Raw genomic sequence first — 26,161 nt, 5'->3', positions numbered from 1 at the left:
AATGGGTTGGGGAATATTGTTTAACTAATAAGATTGAAAACATTTTTACTACCTTAAATAAAAGTCCAACGCTACAGAAATAAACTTAAAATGATCTTTGTGTCTCAGTCCTTTTTAAGGTCATGCTTAGTCTATTGAGCAATTGCACACAAAGGCCTCAATGGTGAATAAAATGCCAGGGATAGAGAAGAGGTAACAATTTATTGCCTGATATTAATTTTTTTCGACAGTCCAAACATCTGTTATTGTCAGAATTTATTCTCATATTGTGTATGTTTTCATGCATGGGTACTATAAAATTGAAATATACCAAAAACTGCATCAAAGGTACCTTAAATTGTAATCATGAGTCTCGGAAGCAAAGTAATAAATTATTTTCATGTTTTGGAAGCGACATGGTTCGGCTGTTTTGTTCATGTTTCAGTTTTTATTGTCATTTTTCCTTGGGAAACAAAGTAAAAACAAGGATCTGGTGCTGCGTCCATTTTTTGGCCACACGAGGAGTCAGTGTTCAACTTCAACTCCAATGCAGGACGGAGAGGTCAGAGGTGAAGCAGCTGCACCTGCTAGCAGCTCAAAGCCTTCCAGGAGACACTGCTGAAGAAGGGGTGACACTTGATGTCACTCACGCCTCCGCCTCCAGAACCCAAGCGATAGCCAGCATCAAACTGTAGCAACTGTGAAGCGGCACAATGGAGAGTGTAAGATTAGATCAAACAGTTTGTGTTTTTGGTGCAATTTAACATCAGTGAGCATCATATTTAGAACAGAAGCCTTGCCCTTGCAGGTGTTTCAAGCCTTAAATCTAACCTCTGTTAGCAGAGACGCAGCTGCAGCGCTGAGGTGGTCGGGGATGATCAGCTGGGTGTGAGAATGGATTCCTGCTGGATGGAGCTGCCACAGTGGCTGGAGGCACAGTGAGCAGAGTGTGTGAGAAACATTTGACCCAATGCCACGGTTTGCAGGAATGGTGAGAAATGACATTTGCAGACCTAACTCTGTAAGTCTACGTGCTTGTAGAGACTTCACTTACCATTCCTGTTAAGAGTTCAAACAACAAAGCCCCAAGGCTCCACCAATCACAAGCCTCCGTAGCCCTGGACACACCTCCGATTTCTGTCAACATACAACAGGCTGAGTTTAGTTGTATTCATAAATACGTATTTATACTTGACTTATTTAGTGTAAAGTGGCTTGACTTAATCTTGCCACTAGGTGGCAGATTACACCTGGGAACAACCACTGGTTCCAGTTAACAGTAATGCATTTCTTTACCTGGAGCACAGTACATCTGTTCCATGGCTTTGGAGCTGATCTCTGACTGAACCTCACTCCACTGTCCGAAAAAAGTCAAACACACCTTTCCTGTGAAAAACATTGCATTCGATCAAAATCTAAAATACTGCAGTTTTTACTACATCCGATCTTTCACAGATATTTGATAAATTCACCATTGCTAGTGAGCAGAACATTTTTAGGGTTAAGGTCCCGACACAGGATGCCTTGCTGATGTAGACTCTCCAGGGCCAGCAGAATCTGAGCCCCCCAGACGCGCACCTCTGCCTCTGGAAGGCCCCAGCAGGTCGGCATGGCCTTATCTATAGACCTGGAGGACTTCATGGGGATCCGAGGCAGGTGGCACCATCCATCCACCTCTATGATCTGGTCCTCCCCCTGCCCCTCCGATCCTGCTGATTTAAGTAAGTCATCCGCACCCTCTCCCCCCCTGTAGGACGAGGCTCCAGTAGAGCTAGAGGTGAGCCAGCCCACAAACGATCGCTCTTTTCCTGCTGCCACCTCCTCTCCAGGACAGAGCAATTTGCAGGCCTCCTCTACACCCTCCCTTGTCCCACTCAAACGTGTTTCCTCTTTGTACCTCACCCCTGAAAGGGCCAAGGGGATCCCTGAAAATGCCCCCTGTTTCCCTCCATTGCTGTGGCAGAGGGAAGAAGAGCCAGAGCTTTCTGAGGTGTCTGTGTGTTCAGAAAATACTGCTCTGTCTGTGCTCCTGATGACCACCATGCCATTTCTTTCCTCTGTGGTGGGACTGCTGCCGTCTCTCTTTGAGTTTGTCACCACGTCTGCAGAGTTTCCTGTCAAAACAGATCCTAGGTGTGAGCCATTTGTTTCCCATGATGCCCTGCCATGGATCTGGGTTTGGCAATGGAGAGGAAGATGCAAAATGGCAGGGGATGAACTCAAACCGTTAGTTTCACTGTGTGGTGATCCCGCTTTTACAAATGAGGTCTGATTTGTGTGAGGTGGTGTTTGTCTTTGTGTGCTATTGAGATGACTGTCGGTCACTGCATAGGGGTTCATTTGTACACAGTTATGTACTGGATCAGCAGATTTCCAAGCCACTTCAAACTCCGAGCTGCACTCTGTCAATCCCATTGCAGCTTTATTTTTACGGAGTTCTGACATGACATCGAGGGCTTGACTGACACGAGAGCAAGCGAGAGGAAGAGCGGGCTGTTCCTGAGTTTCACTGGAGTGCAAACACAAACTAGGAGCTGGTGGATGGATGTGCGTGTTGACCTTTGTCCTCGACGGGCCTGAATTCAGAGCTAGCCGATCAAGCTTGGTATAAAATGATGCCGCGGAGCGCGTGTTCTGCAGACAACCCGTCTCCTCGATGTAGGAGTGAGTCCCACAGCTCTCCAGTCGCTGCTGAGTCTCGTCCCATGAGGTGGGGAAGTCGGTGTCTGGGCTCTCATCGCTTAATTTATCTGGAATCACTCCTGCTCTCCCTATGCTGCTGTGCTGGTAGTCTGTGCTGATTGTGGGTGAGGTGTAGCTGGTCTTCAGCTTGATGCTGGGCTGGCCAGAAGTGAAGCATTCTGGGTGTTCCTTGGCCTTCTCGTTCCTCAGCTTGTGCAGCTTGGAGAAGAGCCTTCCACCTAGCACAATAGGGGGAAGGGACACTGGATTAGACATTGGAGCAGATTCACCTCTTAAAATCCACCAAATATTGTCCCAGCAGCACTGAGGACAAGGCAGATGTCAACAGCTCACCTTTGACGTGCTCAAGATGCAGGTACACAGCATCCTCGCTGACGTAATATCTTAGCAGCTTAACCATGTACGGCACCCCCTGAGGAATGATGGTTGGCTGATCCCTGCTCTCCCAGCTCGACTTGACCAGACTCTGCAAGAACACACACATACATAATGACTGATCTTTTTAGAAAATGCACATACTAATATGAAAAAACAGGGTACTTAATCAAAAATGGATAAAATAAAAAAAATCGAACCTGGATTGCCCCTTTAGAGATTACTGCCCCTCTGTTACAATGTCTCTCTGGTCACTGAAATTTGAGGTGCACTTGCACCGGCTAAAAGGGTGAGAGCTCTCAGGCAGATCAATGCTGGAGGATACTCAGGGAGACAGGATGGAGAGAGCTCCCGTCAACTGGCCTGCCACAGTATATAAGTGCTGGCTTTCTGCCCGGCAACAACCCCTAAAACATCTCATCTTTCAGTGGATAGGCTATATGTAGGCATATGGACCTGTCTTCAATTTAAATGTGTTATAACACAGAGGAAAGCACAATCATTGTTTATCTCTGGAATGCACCTGTGATTTCCTTCAATGTAGTACTTTAACTGTGGAAGGAAACTGAATACTCACCTTAACTACAAATGTCTCCTTATTGACCATACTTTGGACAATCAGGACCTTTGGAATCAAAACATATAACATCAGTGAGTGTCAATACACAAAGCCAGCACTGATGTGAAAAAACAGAGGTAGTTAGTGTTACAGTCTTACCTTATCAGTCACTCCCACCACCTTACACATCTCCAGATCCTCCACAGGTGAACTCAAGTGTCTGATTGGACGGAATCTCAGGCTGCTGTAACCCTGGAGATGAAAGCCACACAAGATTTCAACCACAGTACAATGAAGCACGTTGCAACCAAGAATTTTTTTTTTCCACAGTATTTGAGATGAGTAAGTCATAGTGTGAGACACAAAGGCACAGAATGTTTCCTCTAGTGTAAGAAGCATTAGAGGACGTGCTTTTTTCTGTTCATCAACTCTCAGAGTAAGAGTACAGGCTAGCAATGCTAATTTATTGATATCAGACTTATGTGAACACTATAAATGTCTCAACTCTATGCTGCAATGACATTAACCCTTACATTTAGAGCAAATGAGTGACAGTAAGATTTACTTTTTGTAAAAGGTAGTAAAGGATGATAGATTCTCTTACCCCTAAATGAGAGCTTCCCTTCCCCAAGTTGTCCTGCAGATGCGTTATGAAGATTTCTTCCGCTCTCTTCAGATACTGGGTTGTCTTTCTCTTCACAGCCTCCCGACGTTCCTTGTTTGGGTCCACTGTAAAACAGTTAAGCTCAATGAGAAAAGAAAAACCCTGCAGCTGTGGGAATCTAATAAACCTAACAGACAAGAGCCTCTCCTGACTAAACCTAAGCCTTTATCCAGGATAATGAGTGGTTACACACATCTTTATATTCACACTGTGGGGGGAAATGTCTAGCAAGGAAATCTGTGTTTAACCTTTGGTTACTTCCTGTTTTTTATTCTGGTCCACACGCTCCAATCACATGTCTTGTGCAAACATGCCTCGTCAAATTGCCCAGTCACAGTACTGCATGCCTTAAATGCTTCGGTGAAAGACCAAATGTTGTCCACTTACGCTGAACCCCATTCAGCAGCAGGTCCACCCCGTTCTTATAGTAACTGAAGGATGCCTCGTAGTCCTCATTGACCTCGCTGTCCAGTGCCATGCGGATCTGCTTGGCCGCCTCCACCAGGTAATCTCTCTTTGCCATTGCTGCCTTGGTTTGGACACGATGAGCCTAAGAACAGCATAGAAAGTTGGACATGTCTGTTGATTCAGCTGGACTTAATTCAGACACAGTGGAAAGTCAATGTATGAACGAGCTGTCTTGTTGAATAAGAAACTGAAACAGAATCTTAAGTTGTTGTATGTGAATCATACTGCCGCTCTGACAGAGAGCTCTTGGGACTCACCTTTGCTCGCCTGTCTTATCAACAACAGGACACATCTCTGTCTGTTGTCACCGGGCTCGGTGTGCGTCTGCCCCTTGTGACTCCAAGGCTCAGGTCTTTGAGGCAAAGCATTGTCATCTGAGCCAGTGGAAACAAAGAGTTAACCTCCAACACAGGAAGTGAGACTAAGCTTGTGCCTACTATTTCTGATGAATGGAAAGAAGCAGAGTTGCAAACGTCCTAATGACAAGGAAATGACTCAGAGTGATGAGGCGCCTAAAGATTACACTGGTGTGGAAATTTTACTATATAATCCCAAAAAGACATGCTCCACTGTAGACACACTGATGTGGTCATAGACATCAACCCACACACTTATAATCACATGATTTGAATTATTTCCAAGGGGCAAATACATTCTTTGCTGACCCAAATTTTATAAATAACATCATCAAATAATGTGGCATTAATCTTTGTTTGCATTATACAATGTATTACCAGTCAGACAGGGAAGGCTGTTGGTGACTAGGAAACCTCCCACTGATGTAAATGATGATGTTCCTATTCTCTGAATTTGGCTACAGCCTGAAACACAAACATCACACACACCCCTCATCCTGGCAACAGTCATGGAGGCGACATCCTCTAAGGAGTGTTATGAAACACACAAAGCCATCTTCAGCATCCTCCATCATCATCTTCTCAACATGCACTCCCATAGCTAATGAGTAAGCAATCCACCATGATAAAAAAAATGGACAAACAGCAAAGAAAACAGATTCACACACACACACACACACACACACACACACACACACACACACACACACACACACACTGCACCTGATGTGAGGCGGCCATGGACCCTCCACCCTCAGCAGCAGCAGCATCAGCAGCAGCCGTGGCAGCAGCCGTGTCTTCACAGGCTGAACACTCCTCTCAGGAGCAGGAGAGGAGGACAGAGCTCAGGCGAGGCTGCTGATTGGTTGAGCATGATGTCACTTTAGGGTACCATTTCACACAAGGCGCTCACTTCCCCCCTCTCATCCTGACAGATGCTGGTTGATTTAAAGAGACAGTACTGTTTTTTATGTACACTGACTAAAGGCCATTTTCAACCCTGACTTTTTCCTCCAGAATGGATTGTGTTTAGAGTTTAGTGTTGACTAGTGACAAATCCCATATGAAAGTTGCTCAAATTATAAACGCACTACTAATTACAGTATTTCTTTGATGTCTCTCATCCACTATGAATTGAGGGATCACCCTGACCAGAATCCATAGTCTGCTGGTGCCCAGTACCAGATGGAGCCAGGCTCCAGTCACAGCACAAAGGAGAGTCCTTACCCCCCAAGGGAGGGCCGGTTTACAGAAGGGGGTGGAAGCTCCGGCATGAAGCAGGATGTTAGGAGAGGGTGGTGGTGGGGGGGGGGTCTAAGATGTATCAGCTGCTGCAACCTTATCCAAAAAGATGGAAGGGAGGGGTCTGGCTTAGTTTAATGATCACTTTACACCCTTTCTCAAATGTTCATTCAGTCACACTTTATTTTGCACCCTGTTCTATTATGTGAAACAAAACAGGACAATCGTTTTAATGCTCAATTTTGATTTTATTCTAGAAACAAAGGCGTCGTTCTTTTGCGTCACACAGACACCACAGAAAGTCAGTAAAGATCATTTGCATTAATCACAACACAGCAGATCAAGAACAAGAGGCATCATTCTTTGTTGAACCTCACATTGTAAGACGCATAATAGCCATTGTTGTACATGTAAAGCCTCTGATCAGTGGGATTGTAGTGCAGATTGACAAATTTCTCCTGGAATTTCTGAAGGGGAATACTCATGTATCTCTCCTCTCCAGTCTCGGTGTCATACGAGTAATAGATCTCCTCTGTCTTCAGATCTCCTGGCCTGGTGGCATACATAACTCCACACACCATGAAAGCATTCCCTACCAGAGGCTTGAACGCACCAGTGGTCCATTCATCCTCAATACCGAATGATTTCTCATCTATCTTAGCTACCACAAATTTACCCTTGGCCTCCTCTGTGGCATACATTACCCACAATCCTTTCTCATCAGCTGAAAAGTCCAGATACTGGTTTGGTGAGTACATGTAGGTGAATCTATCGCTTGCTTTTGTGAGTTGTCGGTGACTATAAACAGAGGAGGTCAGATTTAATTTGGACATTCTGATTGGGTTGGCAGCCTGGTAATATATAGCGTTACCATGGACAACGTAATTATTACCAGTGCCTTCGTACCCTTGTGGTAGACCGTGGTGTGTGAAGGAGGATCTCTGAATGAGTTTGTCGTAGTTAGAGTACAAGTGGAACTCATACACAGTAGGACTGCTGTATGCACCGTACCAGTACATTGACTCATAGCCTCGAACTGGTTTGGAGTCTTTACCCCAGCCCCCATACTGGTATCCTGGGTTCAAATGAGCGTTCAGTTGGATGACCGTAGGCTTGCTGACGCTCATGATTCCTGTGTGATTGCAGTTGCCTGGGAAGAAAATAAAAAATAATTACAGTCACCTGCTGATCAGCTGCTGCCAAGAAAGAACTGGCTGATGAGCATCACCAATATCTGGCTTGATGATCTCCTGCTCCTTCTGGCACTCCTCCAGCTTCCTCTGCAGCTTAGTGAACTCAATGCCGATCACCTCCAGGTTGCTCTTGTCGAAAGTCTCCAGTTGGTTCACGATGAGGGTCATGTTGTGAATCTGGCACAAACAGACAACAGTTACCAGATATAGCCAATAAAAATGATGAGCGGAGAAGCTGAGTCTTGAACTAGTCTTCTTACATCAGTATACAGACTGTCAAACATGGGCGAGGAGGAGTTGAGGGAGTCTTTGAGCTGAGAAACCAGAACCTCAAACTCTCTGAGCTCAATCCTGAGCAGCTCAAAGTCCAGTTTGATGTAGTTGTCGGGACTGCTCTCCATCATGACCACTCTCACAGTCAGCTCCACCAGTTCCTTCAAGTAGACCTCCAACATACCCTCATAACTTGTCATCTAAAAGAGGGAAGAAACATGAATCAGCATGATGATGTTATGCCATGTTTACTGTTATAAATGCTCCGGAACTGCTCGGAACTCAGCCTTAATAGGTCTTACTGCACCTTGTTCATTTGAATTTCCACCTCCAGGATCAGGTCCTTGCTGACTTGCTGTGCTGAACGCGGTCAGCAGGGAAGGTGGTTTCAGGTAGATACACATGACAAACGCACTGACCTGACCCACCCACTGATGCAGTCACATTGCCAGACTCCCAATCATGCACTGGCTGAAAAATTAAAAAGAAAACCACGATTAACATTGATCATAATAAATGACCAATCCAACTGTATGTTTAAATAGTAAGGAAGGGTCACTTACAATCCAGGCCAAAGCAGGACTGAGCAGCAGCAGCAGCAGCAGAATTGGTAGCATCGTGTCTCAGTTTATGTCTCAAGTGTTTCCTCCGTGTCCTGATCATAGAGCTTTTAAAGATAGCTCTTATCACATCATCAAAAACATCTTCTCTCTTCCCATATTGTTATTTGAGTTGTCTGGACTTACAACGCAAGGACAGATTCACAAGTACCTCTTTACTTTATGGCATTATCCTTGTTTGCTCACAATAACCTTTGAGGAATCCGCGACGTCAGGTTTGATCTGAACATTGGGTGTGGATGAGAAAATGACACGTTTTGAATTCTGGCAGCACCTTGTAATGTTTATGGCCTGCTATCTGAGTGTTGCATATGGTATAGAACGAAGTCATCATGTCAACAGGCATATTAAATGAAATTGAATCCAAATCTACTTTATTTATGAATCATTCTTAACAGATCTTCTTCATTTGTATAGTCATCCTTGTACAAGTCAGTTCTCACTGTATTGTGAATAAAAGAATGAAATAGCTTTTTTTGTATTGTTGCGTTAGCCACATGGTTACTTGCATACTCTTATGCATGTGAATTTGGGTGGTGCCTCTGAACAGCGAAGGAGATATTGTGCCAAAAGGGAACGACTTTTGAATGAAATGCAGTGAAAAAAGATACAGTTCTAAAATGAAGTTCTAAACTAGAAACTGTAAAATATAACCTCTGATATGAAAATAAAATTTTGAAATAAAATATGGAATCAAACTGTTTTTTAATGTTTCCATATAAATTAGCAAAGTAGTTCAATGACCATGTTAACAAAGAGAACTGGGAAGAATAGTCTGTTTTAAGTAGATATTCTCCAAATATCACATATACCTGCATGTCCCTCTACATCTGCCTCTACATACAGACAGGTGACTAACTAACAGGGGAAATAAACTTATATAATTGACTGGAGACACATGATGAATGCAGATGCTTCCATACAGGACATGAGAGGTCACTGAATGGTTTGATGAAATCAATAAGCCTTTTTCAGAGCCGACATTAGGGCGTGTCGTAGCAGGAAAAGCACAGGTGTAATGAATTCATTAATTATGGGTGCATCACATTCAGGTGTGCTTGTCTCTGTTATTGTGCACGCTGGCTCACTGGAACAGCTTACTGGGACCTTTACATGTCACAGAGCCAGGTTTAATGTCATTAATAACACGTGTAATAAATTTTATAGTGTAATCCTTCACAAACAAAGTAAATGAATGAACCTAAATGAACAATGTCAGAGTATGTTTACTATTGCATTGGCATTATGATGATAAATTGATGCAGTGACAGCCGTAATCTGGACTTACTTGTACACGCAGAGACTCAAAGACAGTGGTGGAGCCTCTGATGGAGAGCTGCAGCTCTTTAATTAGAGCCTCCACTTGTTTGATTTCCACCTTAATCTCGTCCATGGCGGCATTATTGAAGTCATTTGGGTTTTCCTCCATTTTTTTCTACTTCTGCTGTCAACTTTATTATCTTTTCTGCATACGCCGTCAGCTTGGTCTCATAGTCTTCCAGCTGAAATAAAGCCAGGTAAAAAATAATATTTAACATGTGATTTGTCCGTGTCAAATATGTTATCATGGACTATTGCACCTATTCTGATATGCCTGAGCACCTTGCCCATCTCCAGCTCCAGTTTGTGTGAGATCTCCACAGCCGTCTGCTCTACCACCACCAGGTCTTTAATAGGAAAGATGGAACTGGGCAAGAAGGCGTCACAAGTGCACCTGTCCCCACCTCCACCTCCACCTCCGGTCTCATTCCTTGCACTCCCCTCGCTCAACAGGCCTACACGCTGTTAAAGAAAGGTCATATGAACATACAATTGATCCGCTTACTTCTAATGCGAGGGCCTGAAAGAATAATGATGAATCAGTTGATCTGAGTCAGGCCATACATACCCCCCAGGCCACCGTGGAGCTCAGCAGTGCCAAGAAGTACAGAGTGCCGATCATTGTTAGTGCATTCAGAGTTATGATTGAGGCTGCTGGATCTTCACGGCTTATATATCCCGTTTCAACACCTTGCAGGTTGCAGCACCTGTCCTAGTTCACAGCACTGTTAGCCAAGGCACATACCAAGATATGACACTCTGTTATCTTCAGCAAACAGAAATTAATAACTTGTTTGAAACGATCCATTCATGTTTGGTTTTGCATCAGAATCACTGATGGGTGGGTCTACCATCTGACAGAGCTCCCAAGTGTTTCCCCAGATGGTCTGAATGCTCAATATACTGTCCATATTTGTGTCATTTTTTGAGATTAGAAACAAGATGAATACTTAAAATCTATCTTTATTTTATAATTCTGTGTTACAAAGTCGCCAAAAATGGAAAAAACAAGCATAACACTTTAAACCATGATACAGAGTTTTACAATCACTTGACAGTTGAACTCTTTGAGTCCTTATCCTTATATTTGGTGGTTTTCTTTTTCTTTACTTTCTTGGATTTGGCTTTAACCACCGGCTGCTTGGCATCAAGAGCAGGCCTGGACCTGGTCAGGGGGTAAGCAGTGGGGCTCAGCTTGCTGTAGCCCATCTCTGGATCTGATCGTATACCCTGGGCAGAGATGGACTTGCCTGGAGTAGAGCGAGGGGAGTCATCCAGCAGGTTAGGCTGTGAGTAGGAGCGCATAGCCGGGGAACTGTTGGGGCGGTACGGCGTCATGCCTCCTAACATGGGCAGGTGGACGTGCTCATTGCTCAGATTAGTGACGGAATAGCGACCGCTGTTGGACATGACAATGTGGTGCCAAGAACTTAGAGGGGTTGCAGAGAAGTGCTGAGGGCCACTTGAATCCTCTTTGGCTCCTCCGGGAGATATGACCATTGAGCTGCGTGGTGTTACAGCCTCCACGGCGCTCTGGAAGGTCTTGAGGATGCGGTCGCTCTTCTGCTTCTCTTTTTTCTGACGGGACTCAACCTTCCTCAGCTGGCGGCGGTGATCCCTCATCATCTGTTTCCTTGTATCCGCCAGTCCCCTGCAAAGAAATTATTATTTTACGGCTTCATTCCTGTTTTAGATTTGGACAAATTCCCAGCTCATATCTAGAACATATTTGGTTCGACTACACCATCAATTAAACAACGACAGAACTGTACAAATTCACAGCAGCGTCATCACTCAAGGTTTCGCAACAATAAACCTTAATAGGCTACTCTGTGAAACAATTTAGAAGGCGCACCTGTGAGTATGATCAAACAGTAGGAGACATGCTCACCTGTAGTCTACCATTCCTGTCCTGTCACGATCAAGTCTCTGAATCAGCTCCTCAATCTGGTATCGATCCAAAGGAATACTTGATTGCTATCGTGGTTTCACAGGTCAGAAAAAATAATCGGTTACACAGTTTCTTTTGTCAGTGATTCACTAGTCTCTTACAGTATGATTTAACTGATTCACTGTGTGTTGGTCAAGAATCAGCATCAGAAAAGATTAGTAAAGAGCACTAGAAGAGTGCTTAATCATGCGTGATCTCAAAGGTCAATTTCATGGAACTCTGCCCTACAAATGTCACTGACTTTGCAAAGTTCAAAACAATATTTATTTGGAAACCTGCACCGCCTTCCTGAAGTCGGCGACGGGGACTCTCATTGTGCCATCTTTGTCAATGTTCCTAAAGAAATCCCACAGGCGTAGCTTGCGTTGATCCAAATAATCCTTAAAAAGAATAGGGAGAAGACATTTAGAAAATTATGAAATAGATGTAGAACCAAAAAGATAGAGTTGCTGCATTTGACATCTTTACTAAATTAATATGTGAGTAAAATACATATTCTATATATCAATATGAGATTATATTTTTATATAAAATGCTGGAATGTAACCATTCAGTTCAGATATTAAGGACTACTTATTCTCATTATGTGACCAAAACACACCTGGATGACCTTCATAGGATCAACACGTTTTGGTGGCTTCTTGGCAATGTATCCACCTACTCCTCCAAACTGTACATCCAGACCGGGATGCTCCTGACATGTAACCTCCAACAGATGCACGAATGTCTCATTTACCAGCACATTCTGATTTAAAAAGGTAAAACATAATAATGTTGTTGACAAGATAGTATACACAAGACACACTCACTGTGCTGTATTTGATAGGGAAAAGTTAGATTCTTTAAACTGTGATCAGATGGTGTGACAGAACAGTCTGATTAGCGTGCCAGACAGACAGACAGACAGACAGACAGAGAGACAGACAGACAGACAGACAGACAGACAGACAGACAGACAGACAGACAGAGAGACGGACAGTGGTGCCACACTAACTCACACGTATATTGATCTCCTCCAAGGCAGTTCTAGGTGTGTTCTTCACCACGTTAACCAGGGCCAGTGCTCCCTCTACTGTTAAAGAGTTGTTATCCAGCTACAGGAGTGTAAAAATAAACATCACCTTAAAAATTCCCCTGCCTCATACTGATGATTCATGTCAGCTTCACACAACCTTGTCCACCCACCAGTAGGACTCGGAGTGTGTCATTGAACTCAAGACCCCTGCACAGCATGCCGACACCCTCATTTGTGATGCGGTTGTTGTTGAGGTTGAGGTGCACCAGAGTGTTGTTGAATTTTAGGGCCTCTCCCATGGCCAGAGCGCCCTCATTACCAAAACCATTCCATGATAAGTCGAGTTGTGCTAACATCATATTCACCTAAAAATGGAGAATGGGATCAGATGTCGTGGACCAAGTCATGGATCAATTGGATCTCCTTATCAACCATACCTTGAGTCCAGCACAAAGAGCCACGGCCCCTTTCATTCTCAGATGGTTCCAGCTAAGATCCAGCACCTCAAGACCCTCGTTGTTTGCTGTAGAAATGGAAGACTTCTGTGGTAGTTTCTATTGATAGGCATTACATTTATAGAGTAAAGAAATGCATTTGGTGAAATCTACAAAGACATTTAGAATAGTGAATTTTACCGTACCCAACAGTTGACCCAAATGTTCCCCTCCTTTTCCACAAAACTCATTATGGCTCAGGTCTAGCTCCTTTAGTCTGGAATTGGTCTACAGGTAAAAATACAAGCAACATAATAATTGCCAAAGTAACCAAATAGCCTACCACTACTTAACAACAAACCACCATTAAAATGTCATTTATCATGAAAGGCTTTAAAGAAAGAGTTTAGATAACTGATTATTAATCACTTACAGATAGGGCATCTGCAAAATATTTTGCATCATCATCAGTAAATCCATTTCCTGTTTGGACAAAATATGAAATGTATAAATATAAAGAATAATTTTACTATTAAATAAAAGACAGTAATCTCATGACAGACACACTTTTCCGATCTAGTGAGAGTTTTCTTTTCCGTCTTTCAATCTTTGTGTCGGCCTAATCTGGTCACAGTACATCACCCTGCTGTCAAAACAGTTAAAGCTGTCAATGTTACCTGAAATTACCTGAAAGTTTAATGGATTTTAATGAAATGTTGTCCAGCAAAAATGTAGCCACATGCTCAGCTCCTGCAGACTGCAGATAGTTGTCGGACAAATCCTGAAAGTGAAGCAGATGTTGGTACAGTATACACTGCATACTTCACTGTAAAAGTCTACTAAAAAGGCCACATGGAAAAGCTCTTGTGCCCTCTAGTGGGAGGTTTGCAGTCCGACATACCAGGTGCTGCATAGTGAAATTAGCCCTCAGCATCTCCACAAGGTATTTGGCTCCGTCCGCTTGAATGTGATTGTCTGCCAGTTCCAGAGTGTTGATATGCATATCGGCCTACATACAAAGAGCTTATCAGACATGATCTATTTTTAAAAAGTCTGCACTCTATAACATGCATTTTAAACTTACCACTAAAGCAATAGCAAGAGCCTTGCACCCCAAAGGTCCCAGCCCATGGTGGCTGAGGGCCATGGTTGTAGAATCATAGTTTCGTATAAAGTAGGAGACTGGCACTACACCCACCAGCTTGCAGGCCTGGAGGTACACTTCAGGTATAGACGTCTCCTGGTTGCTCTCCTCTTTTTCTGGAAATGAGTAAGCCCATATGACTTAGTGGCTATATATACAGTAAAACACTTGTTAAAACAAGCCATTTAATTGTACAGCTTCACAGTAAGAACAGCAAGGGAACTTATACTGTCTTTAACACCTCCAACAATTTATCCAAGAATGAGTTTAATGTACTTACCATCCGACTCCAAGTCTGTTTCAAACTCATCCTCCGAGGCCTGCCGTTGAGTTGGGGATGGACAATCATTCTCTTTTAAGCAGAGGGACTCAAAAGACAGCGCTGACATTGTTGGATGCTACCAGAGCCTATGTCCTGTTTGAAACCATTTCCAAGACATGAAAAGGGAGTACAGTTTTCTGGTTATTTGTCCATTTATTCCTGTGTGTTCTCTGTATGAGCTAGCAGCACCAAGGAATGAAATAGGCCTGTGCTGCCCAGCAGGTAATTCTACCCCTCAGGTAACGTTTCATGTGTAGTGACATCAACAATTTATGCCATAGTGTGGTTACAATGTTGATGTTGTTTTTTTTAGTAACTTCAAGCAAAACTGTATGTACGCTACAGCATGACACAGTGGGCCCATGTGAAATGATATGGTTTGCAGCATGGGGTTTAAAGTAAAGAGGCATTTTACAGGATGTTGTACATTGTCATACTATCTTTATTTTTTTGACTGCTGTGTTTTTTTTATGTTTTTACCAGATTAAGGCAAATCTATTTACAAAAACATTCATGAGGAAACCACACCAAGTGACATTTGTCTTGAGACTTGCTTGCGACCCCCTGACCCTTTTCTCGCCACCACCAACTTCACAACGCGCATGCGCAACTATCAGCACAGAAACATGATTGGCATACTGTTGTATTATGCGCTCTACCCACTGTCACGGTACGTGACAAGTCGACACTCAGGTGAGTCTTGCAGCGCGCTTTCGTGCATGCGTGCATGTTTAGAAAGTGCCAGTGTCACTGTATTCATATCAGTGGAATAGCTGGTATGAGCTAACGGTGGCTAACGGAGAGTTTAGTTTTAACTTGTGCACCTGTTTTTTTTAAACTGCGTCACAACGTCCCCACGTGTGACTGTTTTGCTGTGTAGTGTTGGTTTAATAAGATATATTTATTTGTGTCGCATTTAACACTGTTTGTCATTTTGAAATAAATAAATAAATAAATGCCACAAACTAAAGAGCTCAGTGTGTTTGGGCTTAGTATGATGAATGAATGCATCAGTGTTTTCTGACACTAATCTTTTCTTCCAGAGGCCTCAGAGAAGGTTCTCCCTCCTGCAGAGGTTAATGGCAAGGCAGTGTGGGATGGTGATGCTGTCACAACCAGAAGGTTCGACCAGTTTCAGGAAACCCTGCTGGACCAGGGGCAAAGGCCAAGCAGTGGGACGAAGGGAGAGACGGAAGAAAGGATGAAAGAAGCAAGCCCAGAAAAGGAAGATGATAGGAGGCCTGTTGCAGACAAGAAGCAGCTCGTGGCTGTCCTGCATGAAGAAACAGAGAACGAGGCGATGAATGAGGTGAAATCTACGGTGACGGAGAAAGAAGCAGAGACAGGAAATGAACTCCATCAAGAAAAAGTGGAAGCTCCCAAGCAAAAGGTCAGGGGGAAAACTATTCACCATGAGGTGCTCCATATGATGCAAAATACAGAGGATGGAATTCAATTTCCAACCTGGGACATTAGTCTGGAAAAAGCTCTTGAGGCACAATTAGACTGCCTGAAAAAGGAGGACAGCGCTCAAGAAACCACCGGTCCAGTGCATGAACAAATAAGGATACTGAGCTTGGAAGAGTCAGAAACTCCAGCTGAGCCAAGAATACAAGAAACTACAAGTCCTGTACAGGAACAAATCCAGATACCAAGCGCGGGAGATTCTATGACTCCAGCTAAAACTGCAGCTGAAGTATTCATCCCAGAAGAGTGCTGGGATGAATATGTGGCTCAAACTGCTCATGAAGTGCACGGTGGTGAAAGCAGCTCGAAGCTGTCGTTATCCTGCCTTCTCTCCGACACTCAAAGCCACCTTAAACTCGGTGGGCAGCATGACACACAAACTAGCTGGCACTTTCCTGCTGGTCCTGGCCTGGCAGAAGAGGTGCAGTGCCCACTGTGGCAATTTCCTGTCCTGAGCTATTACCCCCACTAGAGCCGACTGTTCCATTTGAAGGTGAGGCTCCGATATCTCCCTTTACTGGAAGAGTAAAAAAATTCCACTGTAGTGATCTTTGCATAATATTACCAGTAGTTTAACATCCAGCTGTTTGTTTGCAAAGACTTGTATGTAAATTTGTTTTCCACCTAGTAATGTGGAGAGTATGGGAGGAGATGGATGAGAGTGCCACCGCAGCAGAGCCCTTCCCATTCACCAAGGCCTCGATGGACTTCACTGTGATGTCCTACAACATCCTTGCTCAGGACTTACTAGAGGCCAATCAGGAGCTGTACACACACTGCCCCCTGGAGGTGCTGGACTGGACCTACCGCTGCAGCCTACTCTTAGAGGAAATACAGAAATGGGAACCAGATGTGGGTCAAGTGGCGTCTGACTCTGTACATTTGTCTTTTGTTTCATTCATAAATGCAAACTAGATACATTTTAATTGTAATTATTAGGTGTCTACTAATGAGTTTAGTGTTTTCTCTTGTGTTTTAGATTCTGTGTCTACAAGAAGTTCAGGAGAACCACTACCATGAAGAACTGTATCCATTCCTGTCTCAGATGGGTAAGTCATCTGTGAAAAAACAGTGGAACAATCATTTTGGATGACTTTATGACACATTGTCTCTTTTCTGTGTTGCTCCAGGCTACACCTGTGTGTTCAAGCGGCGTACAGGGACCAAGGCAGACGGCTGTGCTACGTGCTATCGTAGCAGTAGCTTCTCTGAAGTATCTGTCACCACCCTGGAGTTCTTCAGGCCTGAGATAGAGCTGCTGGACCGGCACAACGTGGGCATCGTTTTGCTGCTTCAGCCGATGGTCATCAAGGGGTCAGAGGTCAAGGCGAAGGGCCTACCGCTGTGCGTGGCCAACACCCACTTGCTCTTCAACCCAAGGAGGGGTGATGTGAAGCTGGCTCAGTTAGCAATAATGCTGGCAGAAATTGACAGCGTCGTCAAATCCTGTAAGGGCAGAGGTGTAGACTGTAACCTAATATTGTGTGGGGACTTTAACTCTGTCCCCCAAATGCCTCTTTACCAGCTGATTACCACCGGAGAGCTCTACTACCAGGGTCTGCCAGCATGGATGGTGAGACTTAAACACTGCAAAGAATAACGGAGTATTATTGCGCAGAAAATATCGCTATGCTTCTCCCACACTTGTTTGGAATAGTTACATCAGTTTGTTTCCGGGTTTTTTTTATCCATAATGCTTGCAGGACGTAACTCTGTAACCATGTTTGTATTCGCCATGTCCAACAGATATCGGGTCAAGAGGACCTGTCACAAAAAAGCCATTGTCACAGACTGTATGCCCCCCTGTGGCCCAGCTCACTGGGAATCACTGACAGCTGCCGGTACACTACAGTTAAGGATATGTCGAAGAGCCAGAGCCAGAGTCAGAAATCAGGTCATTGTTATAAGTTGTGGTATTATTTGTCCCTATTTTGCAATCTTGACCCATTGAATGAGTTTCAGTCTTGTGTGTTTCATTTCCAATCCCCTCACTTCCTGTCCTTTTATTTGTTCTTCTTGTGTAGGAAAATATCAGTACAGCCATGACTTCATGCTGCAGCTGCGCTTCTGTCCAGCTGCGTGTGTCCGTCCTCTGGACTTAGAGCCGATCCCAGGTTTGACAGACAACACACCAGGTACAGGCTTCCAATCCAAAAACCACAACATCACTTTTAACTGTAAATGTTTGAATATCTTGGTCTTCTTTCTTTTAATGCACAGATGCTTCAAGGGGAAATCAACCTTATAATAAAAGGTGAGTTTACCTTGTGTGATTTGCAAAAAACACAAGATATAAAAAGAGGGAGTTAAGGCTCAGTTAGGTGGAATTGTGATGCGATTGTGATGAAGTTTTGTGTCACAGGTTCAGACACTCAATCAGTCATCCGTTAGACCTGGAGTCGGTCTACAAACACATTCTTCCAGGCTTTGGCAATCCAGAAGTCACGACCCTGCACTCTGAAGGGGGAGCTACTGTCGACTACATCTTCTACACCCCAAGACGCATCTCAACCTGTGACCAAAACAGTATGAGGACAGGACACCAAATGCAGTGTTGTAGCTATGAATGAATTTGCTACTGTAGATAACTTTGTTTGAATTTTGTTGTTTTTTCTTTTTTCTCAGCTGGTGACTTTGTGAGTGCAGGTCTGAAGCTGATTGGTTCTCTCTCCCTCCTATCAGAGGATGTCATATGGTCAATGAGGGGCTTGCCAAATCACATATTCCCGTCCGACCATCTCAGTCTTCTGGCCAAGTTCCAGCTGGACCTGAATGCCGCATGATGGGAAAGACTGGGTGATGTCAGAGGATGATTATGTTTCTGTTGAAATGGTTCAGTATTATATATATATATTTTTTTTGTTTGTTTGTGTTTTTGTCAGTATGCATGCAGAATACCATAACTAATGGTTCACTCCTTGCACCAAAGGATCATGGTTTTTCTAACATAATGGAAGTTACTATTTTTGTTCAAAACAGCCAGAAAAAAGAATGGATGCCAACAACCAGTCTTGTTCCATCAGATAAACGCAGCAGAGCCATGACTGAGATATGACAAATCTTATTAAAAATGCCGTAATAGTTATTTTACAAAATGCAAGAAGTCATTGCTTTAATTCTTATCGGTGTGATAATGCACTTACCTGTTCGGCTGCTCTTTCGCTTTTTAATTTATTTTAAAGCTAATTTTCAAAAAAGTGATTTATCTGATTATGAGTCATGAGTTATATATATTTTTCAGATGGTAAAAATGTTGAATAAATATTTTTCCATTATCTTGTTGCTCCTTTGGGATTTTTGCTCTTCAACACATTACAGAAAGGAGTCCAACCCCCAGCCATGTGTCACTCTTTCCCAGATTTATAATGTAGCACAGTCAAATGCATCCATCAGCATTAAACCTTCCAGTTGGATGTCTGGCTCCCTGTGTATCCTGCCTGGTCTGGCGCTGAGATAGTGACCTAAATGTTGGCTCTGCCCGTCCCATCCCACTACTCTGAGGTACTCAGTTTGTCAGGGAGAAGATGTCTGGCCGATGCATGAATGAATAATTCATTTAGAAAGCTGAGTGTTCATGCATGATGGGGCTCAGTGAGAGAGCTTTGTTCATGTGTGGGCTATAAAATGTCTGCAGAGGTGATTACCATCAGCAGGGCGCCTTTCACTCGCCCCTCACTCATTCTTGTCAATGCAAACATATTTGCCATATACCGTAATACAATAATCCATTGAAAGTTTAGAACTTGAATGTATAGAGGAATCAGATTGGGTTTGTCTTTCTTCCCCCTGTGGCATCAAATGCATCCAAGTATGCATAAAAGTAAACAAAGAAGGTCAGTAGGTTCAGTTTTTCCCAAATAGGTCATCATGCCTTCTGTTTTTTTTTATATCTTACAAACGCTGGTGGAGAAGGTGTTTGACATCTGGAATCCACTGGAAGGGGGGGGTTTGTTTATCTTTATCATGACTTCTATCTCCTCATAATTCACCAAGACAACTGCCACAAAGTTAACACATTCTTGTTTTTAAGGAGCGCCACTCTCACATGATGAGTTTTTACAAAAGTAGATTGTAACATGACAGTATTCTTCCTCACATGTAGCCCTTTCTGAGTAACATTATTAGCCTACACATGAAAGTGGTTCCCTGCTAACTGGGTTTCATTGAATGCAGCTGCCATTAAGGCTTCTTAGCTGATTGCCGTGCTGTGTGAGCTGGATTTACATCCATCCACTTGGGGATCCATTAAACAGCAGCATCCCTGATCATGAGCACAGCACACATGCTGCCAGCAAACTACAGCTATTACTTGATTACTTGGTATGAAGCTCACGCTGGCAGCACGTCAACGCTATAAGGGAATGGAATGCTAATGGGAAACAATGACAAAATACTTTTTGTTTTCATAGTTTGAAAGATATTCTGAGATCTAGAAGGTGAACAAACTGTTCCACTTGGTTTGACTGAAGTGTTTAAAGTCAGTGTTATGCTGCACACTCAGGCTTATGTTTCCCTTATATGGAGTTGTTGGCGTTAAGTTTCCTTTGTATAAACCTAGCAGGAAGTGTTAAGAGATACTCCGAGTCTGCTCTTCTCATCATTTGCCATGGTGCCAAAAGCTCCCCTTTAACTGAGGACACTCTGTGCTCAGTTTGAACTATTGGTCAGCAAAAAATTGGCGCCATTCCCTGTCTGACACCCAGCCTGCCTGACAACTAATTACAGCATACTAATTAAATACATAAGCATGAATTTATACACATAAAAAGTTATCACAAAATGTTATCAGAAAAAATTGTGTTGCCACAATTCCTGTGACCCTTTATTGTGATATTGTAAATGAACAGTCTTTTGGTACAAAATGATTGTGTTACACTAGAGCACTGAAATGAAAATGGAAAAAAACACCTACTGTACACATACAAATGTCAGCTGTGGCAACATATTCACAAGTGTGTGGTAAATATTGGTCTACTGGTGGTCGCCAACACTGAAGGAAGTATAAAAATGACAGAATTTCCAATAAAAAAAAATACAAAATGCCGATAAAAGTGCTGTAAACAAAGTTCCTTACACCTTAGCTTAAATGGAAGTCACACCACTTAAGGCAAGTGAAATATCAGATAAAGTTGCTACAAATAAAAGTTAGAAACAATGTATATATATAAAGCAGTTATACATCAACTTCTCGTTACTTCACATCTAAATTAAATGCAGATAAGGTCAGTCAGCTGCGTTCCCTTGATAATCTTCTCAGTTCATGTGAAAGTTTTTTTATATTCAAACTCCTGTTTCACATATAATCACGCTACAGATGACTTAACACTCTTAAATATACTTTTGTATATTGTCTGTTCAATCCCATATTCAGTCTTTATAGCATGCTAAATGGGCTAGCATTTGGAAATGAGATAAAAACTGTCTCACACAATTTACTTTCATACACTTTCAGCATTTTGGAAGAGCAGAGATTACACCGCTTTGTGTTTATTTAGACAATGAGAATAATGGGTTGGATATAAAAAAGTGTTTTTCTTCTCTTTGAGTTTTCATACAAGGCACAAGGGTAGTGGTTTGCAATCTAGTCACTACACAAGCAATTGCTGCCCAGCAGAGCCTAAGTGGATTTTAAAATCACATTACATGTATTTGCACACTTACAGTACGACGATATAGATCGCATAAGAGCTATTGTTGAACATAATAACACCACAGAAACCTATGATATGTCCAGTAGCACAATTACACTGAGTGGTGGTCTCGCCCAGCGTCGGTGAAGAGTCATATTTTAAGTTAAGTTAAATTCTTAAAACTGCAGTTATTTAAAATGTTTACAAAGTGCTGCACTTTTGTCCCCTTTAACAAATTGGGAACGCTGCCAGCACCAATCACTATGCGCAGTAACTACTCCAGAAGAAGCCTATTACAACGTAGATGTAGGGGAGCTGAGTGAGGCATCTGTTTTGAGAAGGAAAGTTGCTGGTGACCTATTCAACACTGCGACCCGTGAATAGGACAATGTGTATAAGGAATTAATCCTCGCAGTAAATCAGTGTCCCTGTGAAACACCTGTGTGGTAACTTGTAACTTTACGAGCAAATGAAAGTTCTTCAGACACGAATCTGGTATCCATTCATGTCTGCAGCCGATTTTTGCTCCAAGACCTTCTTCTCTCCAGAGGGACTGCAACGAAACAAATATATGAGACATTGAGTTTTATTCATATAAGAAGGAAGCTGTCACTAATTCTTAAACCACTTCTCCTGTGCACGAGACATCTGTTGCCAGTGACTAGGACATTTAACATTAATGGCTATAGTTCCTGTATTTTTAGCGACGAGCCAAGTTAGCTAGAAAAAATGTATCAATCATACCGTCTCTCAACGCGGCTGATCCTGCGTATGGGGCTGCTTGGTCCTCTGAGGGGTGAACCCATGCTGTTTCTCCTATCTTTGGTGGGAGAGGGTGGTGCAGGCTTTCCTATCTGCAAACACACGAGAATCAGAATTACTTTAAAACTCCACATGCATGTTGGTCAACTGTGCTCATGTCTCCGCTGTACAGGGGCGAGACCCGGCATCAGTGGCTGGAATCTGTCCTCATCATTAATGTGATTGTGCAGAGCACTCGCTGTAAAAGATCAGCCATTGATGGATTGAGCCTGCCACGCATGAAGCGAGCCATCACATTAGTTTTATTATACACACAGAGCTCAGCATCAAGGCTGCCTTCATTATGTCAGTGTGAGAGGTGATGAGAGAGCGTCATTTGAGAGAAATGGCTCCTCGAATAGCCGGGTCAACTCTGTGTCACCGTGTATGAAGAGGCAGCGCGTCAACAGAAATCTAATAAGCAGTCAAGGAGGCCAGCCCTTTTTGCTGAGGACAAATTGTATTTATCATCACTGTCTCTAGTCCTGCAGGAGCTCCTTCAGCATGTACTCTTGTCAGCAAGAAAATTTGACTTTTACAACGTTTTATGAAAAACTCCACTACCTTCAGCCTCATGTCTCGAGTGTGTCTCTCCAGCTCCTTCCGCAGCTCCTCCTTGGTCAGCTTGTCTACCTCTAGTATGGAATGTTTCCATTCAATCTGCTCCACGCTGTGAGCGTCGTGGGACACGTACTGGCCGATCCTGACCTTGCGCAGGGTGTGCCAATAGCCCCTGTAGGCCCCCTCGAATTCCTGCACCAAGTCCATCAGTGTCCGGAACTCCAGGGGCTTGAACATGAGGTCCTCCCTCCGGCTGATGCCCAGCGCACCGAAGCGCCCTCCGATGTGAACTCCCAGCACGATGTGGTGGAAGTGGTTCCCTGAGAACTGAGACTGAAAGCTGAGGGGGAAGCGCTCCACACCGGGCATGTTGTTGGTGAGGTAACTGTACGGAGGCGGGTCAAGGAAACGGACGTTTTGGAAAGACAATGTACAGTAAAAAAGCACACCACGCCCCATTAACAAACCATGTCTGGTCAAAGCACATATCAAAAAAAGCTGAAAGTCTTTTGGGTCATTGCTATGAAAGATACAGTACAATGGGAAGATATCATAGCATTTATAGTAGCATGCAACATGACCTGCTGAAGTAAAGATACATCCCCAGGATCACCGCCTCCAGGCATTTGATTGGAAGGGCCTCCCGCGTCATCTCCTTAGCAATGTCCATCAACCTGTGCAGAACAATGGTTATCTGTGATATAATACGCTACTGAGTGCCCTAAATATGACATGCACACACTGTCATTGAACGATTTTTTTCCCCCCATGAGCCAGGGGGAAAAAAAATTGCAGAGCTAAATCTAATAAAGCGAAGTCAGGAAAATTGTGTCCTGCTGGCTTCTGCTTGAAGTTAGTTTCTACCCACAAAGCCCTGGGGTGAAACACCTGATCCACATGTATCAGGCAAAAGCAGCACAGGCGTAACCAAAAGCAACGGCAAAACATCCTTTGACTGCTGATATGAACTTCTGTGTCTATCAGTGGAGACCAGCTTTAGATAAAAGATAAAAGATATGCTTACGCTGTAAGAGGCCGGCTCTTCTTAATTTCAAAAAACTGTGTTCCAGTGTGATTGTACCTGTAGGACACAGTTAAGGTCATACCATAACAGAGTGCTTTGAGTGAATACAAGAAAGGAGACAAGAAAACCACTTATACTGTTTTGTGATATTAATAAGTTGTTGGTTAATTATGGATGAATTTGGTCTCTAACTGGAAGTCGAGCTTAACAGTGGCCTACTTTCTTAACCCATTTATTTATCAGTGGGCCAAAACAGTGGGTCAGTAGGATTAATGAAATTTAGTTTACACACTATGTACATCCATTTCAGTATAATTAAAATACATCTTTCCAACTATTGTCAAACACATTTAAATACATTCAATTAATAACCGTGGTAGTTACGAGCCAGTTATACCGACTTAGTCAAAGGATACTGCAATTCCCTGATGTATTTCTGTATGGCTTCCAGGCGCTGTGGGATAGCGGTGGTAGGTTGGTATGTAGGCACACTCGGCATCGGAATCTGTGGGACAGAGCATCCAAACAACTGCACCATCGTTGTACAATCCCAACATTCATTGCAGCTGGAGACTGTAGTCTTATGTGACCACGGGACTTTTCTCTATTCCGCTAACTAGCATTCTTATTGCTCTTTAACTACTCTCATGACCCATGAATGAAAAGAGCCATTGTTCTTTGTCAAGCATTGTATTTTACTACGGTAATGAAGAAAATATGTATAAAAGTATCACTGTATTATTTAAAATTGATGTCGGACTGCATAGTAACACTGTACCTCAACACATAGGTGTAAATTGTTTCTCCATCAAGTGTAAGCTTCACCTAGGTGTCAAACATATCCAACCCCTTACCTTGGGATGGTCAGTGGCAGCCCGGATCTCCTTCCCCAGAGCTTCTCCATTGGGGTTTATTCGAGCCACATGGCGCCACATCCTCTCCCAAGTCTCCTCATCCACCGGGAGGCCTCCCCTGTTCACATAGAAAGGCACTCCTCCGTCCCTCAGCTCTTCTTCGCCTTCATCCTCCTGCTCCTCATCCCTCTGCTCCACCGATCCCACGATGGCCCTCAGCATCCCTCCTCCTCCTCCGCCAGGAAGCCAAGGCACACAAACGTCCAGACTGATGCCTTGAACCTCTCACTGGTTAATCTGCTTGCAGGTTTAAGCAGGTTTCCACAACAGATGGCCAACTCATGACATCAAGCAGCTTGTGCCTCAGTTATAAAAAAAATAAAAATAAAAAGTCAATGTAGTGGAGTCTTAAATTGAAGGATGATCCACTGTAATGAAAACTCAACCCTGTAGTCGGAGCACCAATGATTTCCTCGGTGAAGTACAAAAAAAATAATCCTTATTGGAATAAAGAATGACTTTGCTGTAACTATTCAGCTCTTTGGTCAAACCTAGTAGACTGCAGGCCATTCAAAAATCACATATTCATGTAAATAAATAAATAAATAAATAAATAAATAAAGACAGTAAAGGCAATTTAGCCTTTAGACGTGCAGCCTATTTTAATGACGATACGGTGAAAGTTCAACACAAGCCCGTCAATGTAACGCTTTAGCAGCCTGTAAGAGGATTGGCTCTGCAGACAACAAAGTATCAGAAATGACTAATTCCCTGTACCGTCAGAGGTCATTCACACCACAGACATCCAGCTCAATCTGTGCTGCTGTACAGTCCCATCACCTCCACGCTCCTCACACGTCCTCTTCATCTCCGTTTCACCGAATCCCTCCCTTCAGCCGGCCGCCGTTCACCGGTTCATTGTTCCTGCAGATGCTCCTGGTTCAGTGACTGCGGGTTGGATTCACTTCCAGAGAGCCGCTCAGACACTCCCAGACCCCCGTCTACTGCGCATGCGCCATACTAAGCGGATGATCTCAGCCGTGACAAATGCTGCATTCAGGGTGCTCCCCGTGAAGTGTTAATCTGAGATCCGCTTGTTATTTATTCACATAATCAACTGTTTTTGGCTATTAACAGTGCGGACGCAACAGTAAGCGGTTGACGGCTGAATTAAAGTTAAATGTATTATTTCTTTACAATTAAATA

General features: G+C 43.4%; 5 protein-coding genes across 6 annotated transcripts; 1 reads left to right on the top strand and 4 right to left on the bottom strand.

Moving 5' to 3' along the window:
* Positions 1 to 195: 195 nt before the first annotated feature.
* rps6kl1 (ribosomal protein S6 kinase-like 1) lies at positions 196 to 5,911 on the bottom strand. 2 transcript variants are annotated; one of them, XM_054613910.1, is made up of 12 exons: positions 5,828 to 5,911; positions 5,006 to 5,122; positions 4,668 to 4,830; positions 4,221 to 4,345; positions 3,776 to 3,868; positions 3,635 to 3,682; positions 3,016 to 3,148; positions 1,452 to 2,900; positions 1,276 to 1,365; positions 1,034 to 1,116; positions 811 to 906; positions 196 to 677 (listed from the first exon to the last, which is right to left on the bottom strand). In XM_054613910.1, exons 3-12 carry the CDS (start codon positions 4,801 to 4,803, stop codon positions 567 to 569), a joined length of 2,364 nt encoding a protein of 787 aa, XP_054469885.1. In that variant the 5' UTR covers positions 4,804 to 4,830; positions 5,006 to 5,122; positions 5,828 to 5,911; the 3' UTR covers positions 196 to 566. The 2 variants fall into 2 exon arrangements, with proteins under 2 accessions (XP_054469885.1, XP_054469886.1); XM_054613911.1 differs by lacking the exons at positions 4,221 to 4,345; positions 4,668 to 4,830; positions 5,006 to 5,122; positions 5,828 to 5,911 and having other exon boundaries at positions 3,258 to 3,682; positions 3,776 to 3,827.
* angel1 (angel homolog 1 (Drosophila)) lies at positions 4,698 to 19,360 on the top strand. The gene is given in 12 exon segments (XM_054613912.1): positions 4,698 to 4,785; positions 15,102 to 15,311; positions 15,662 to 16,543; positions 16,546 to 16,578; positions 16,714 to 16,937; positions 17,065 to 17,134; positions 17,216 to 17,658; positions 17,832 to 17,979; positions 18,110 to 18,220; positions 18,306 to 18,339; positions 18,448 to 18,611; positions 18,711 to 19,360. Coding segments are annotated over 11 exon segments (2,358 nt in total). The 5' UTR covers positions 4,698 to 4,785; positions 15,102 to 15,220; the 3' UTR covers positions 18,869 to 19,360.
* LOC129103438 (olfactomedin-4-like) lies at positions 6,703 to 8,429 on the bottom strand. The gene is given in 6 exon segments (XM_054613914.1): positions 6,703 to 7,496; positions 7,575 to 7,716; positions 7,800 to 8,012; positions 8,120 to 8,169; positions 8,172 to 8,283; positions 8,376 to 8,429. Coding segments are annotated over 6 exon segments (1,365 nt in total).
* On the bottom strand, positions 10,800 to 14,685 carry LOC129103437 (leucine-rich repeat-containing protein 74A). The gene is made up of 13 exons (XM_054613913.1): positions 14,577 to 14,685; positions 14,237 to 14,412; positions 14,054 to 14,161; positions 13,840 to 13,933; positions 13,586 to 13,635; positions 13,359 to 13,440; positions 13,156 to 13,241; positions 12,889 to 13,083; positions 12,702 to 12,797; positions 12,305 to 12,448; positions 11,979 to 12,083; positions 11,644 to 11,729; positions 10,800 to 11,403 (listed from the first exon to the last, which is right to left on the bottom strand). The coding sequence occupies exons 1-13, from the start codon at positions 14,683 to 14,685 to the stop codon at positions 10,800 to 10,802; spliced, it is 1,935 nt and encodes a 644-aa protein (XP_054469888.1).
* Positions 19,361 to 20,873: 1,513 nt separating the features above from the next.
* vash1 (vasohibin 1) lies at positions 20,874 to 25,921 on the bottom strand. The gene is made up of 7 exons (XM_054613859.1): positions 24,956 to 25,921; positions 24,518 to 24,606; positions 24,102 to 24,158; positions 23,677 to 23,751; positions 23,081 to 23,462; positions 22,460 to 22,569; positions 20,874 to 22,268 (listed from the first exon to the last, which is right to left on the bottom strand). The coding sequence occupies exons 1-7, from the start codon at positions 25,175 to 25,177 to the stop codon at positions 22,196 to 22,198; spliced, it is 1,008 nt and encodes a 335-aa protein (XP_054469834.1). The 5' UTR covers positions 25,178 to 25,921; the 3' UTR covers positions 20,874 to 22,195.
* Between the last annotated feature and the right edge of the window lie 240 nt (positions 25,922 to 26,161).

Source organism: Anoplopoma fimbria, chromosome 15 (assembly GCF_027596085.1).
Source record: "Anoplopoma fimbria isolate UVic2021 breed Golden Eagle Sablefish chromosome 15, Afim_UVic_2022, whole genome shotgun sequence".
Classification (NCBI taxonomy): Eukaryota; Metazoa; Chordata; class Actinopteri; order Perciformes; family Anoplopomatidae; genus Anoplopoma; species Anoplopoma fimbria.
The sequence above is the reverse complement of the archived record's forward strand: the minus strand, read 5'-3'. Positions and strand labels throughout refer to the sequence as shown.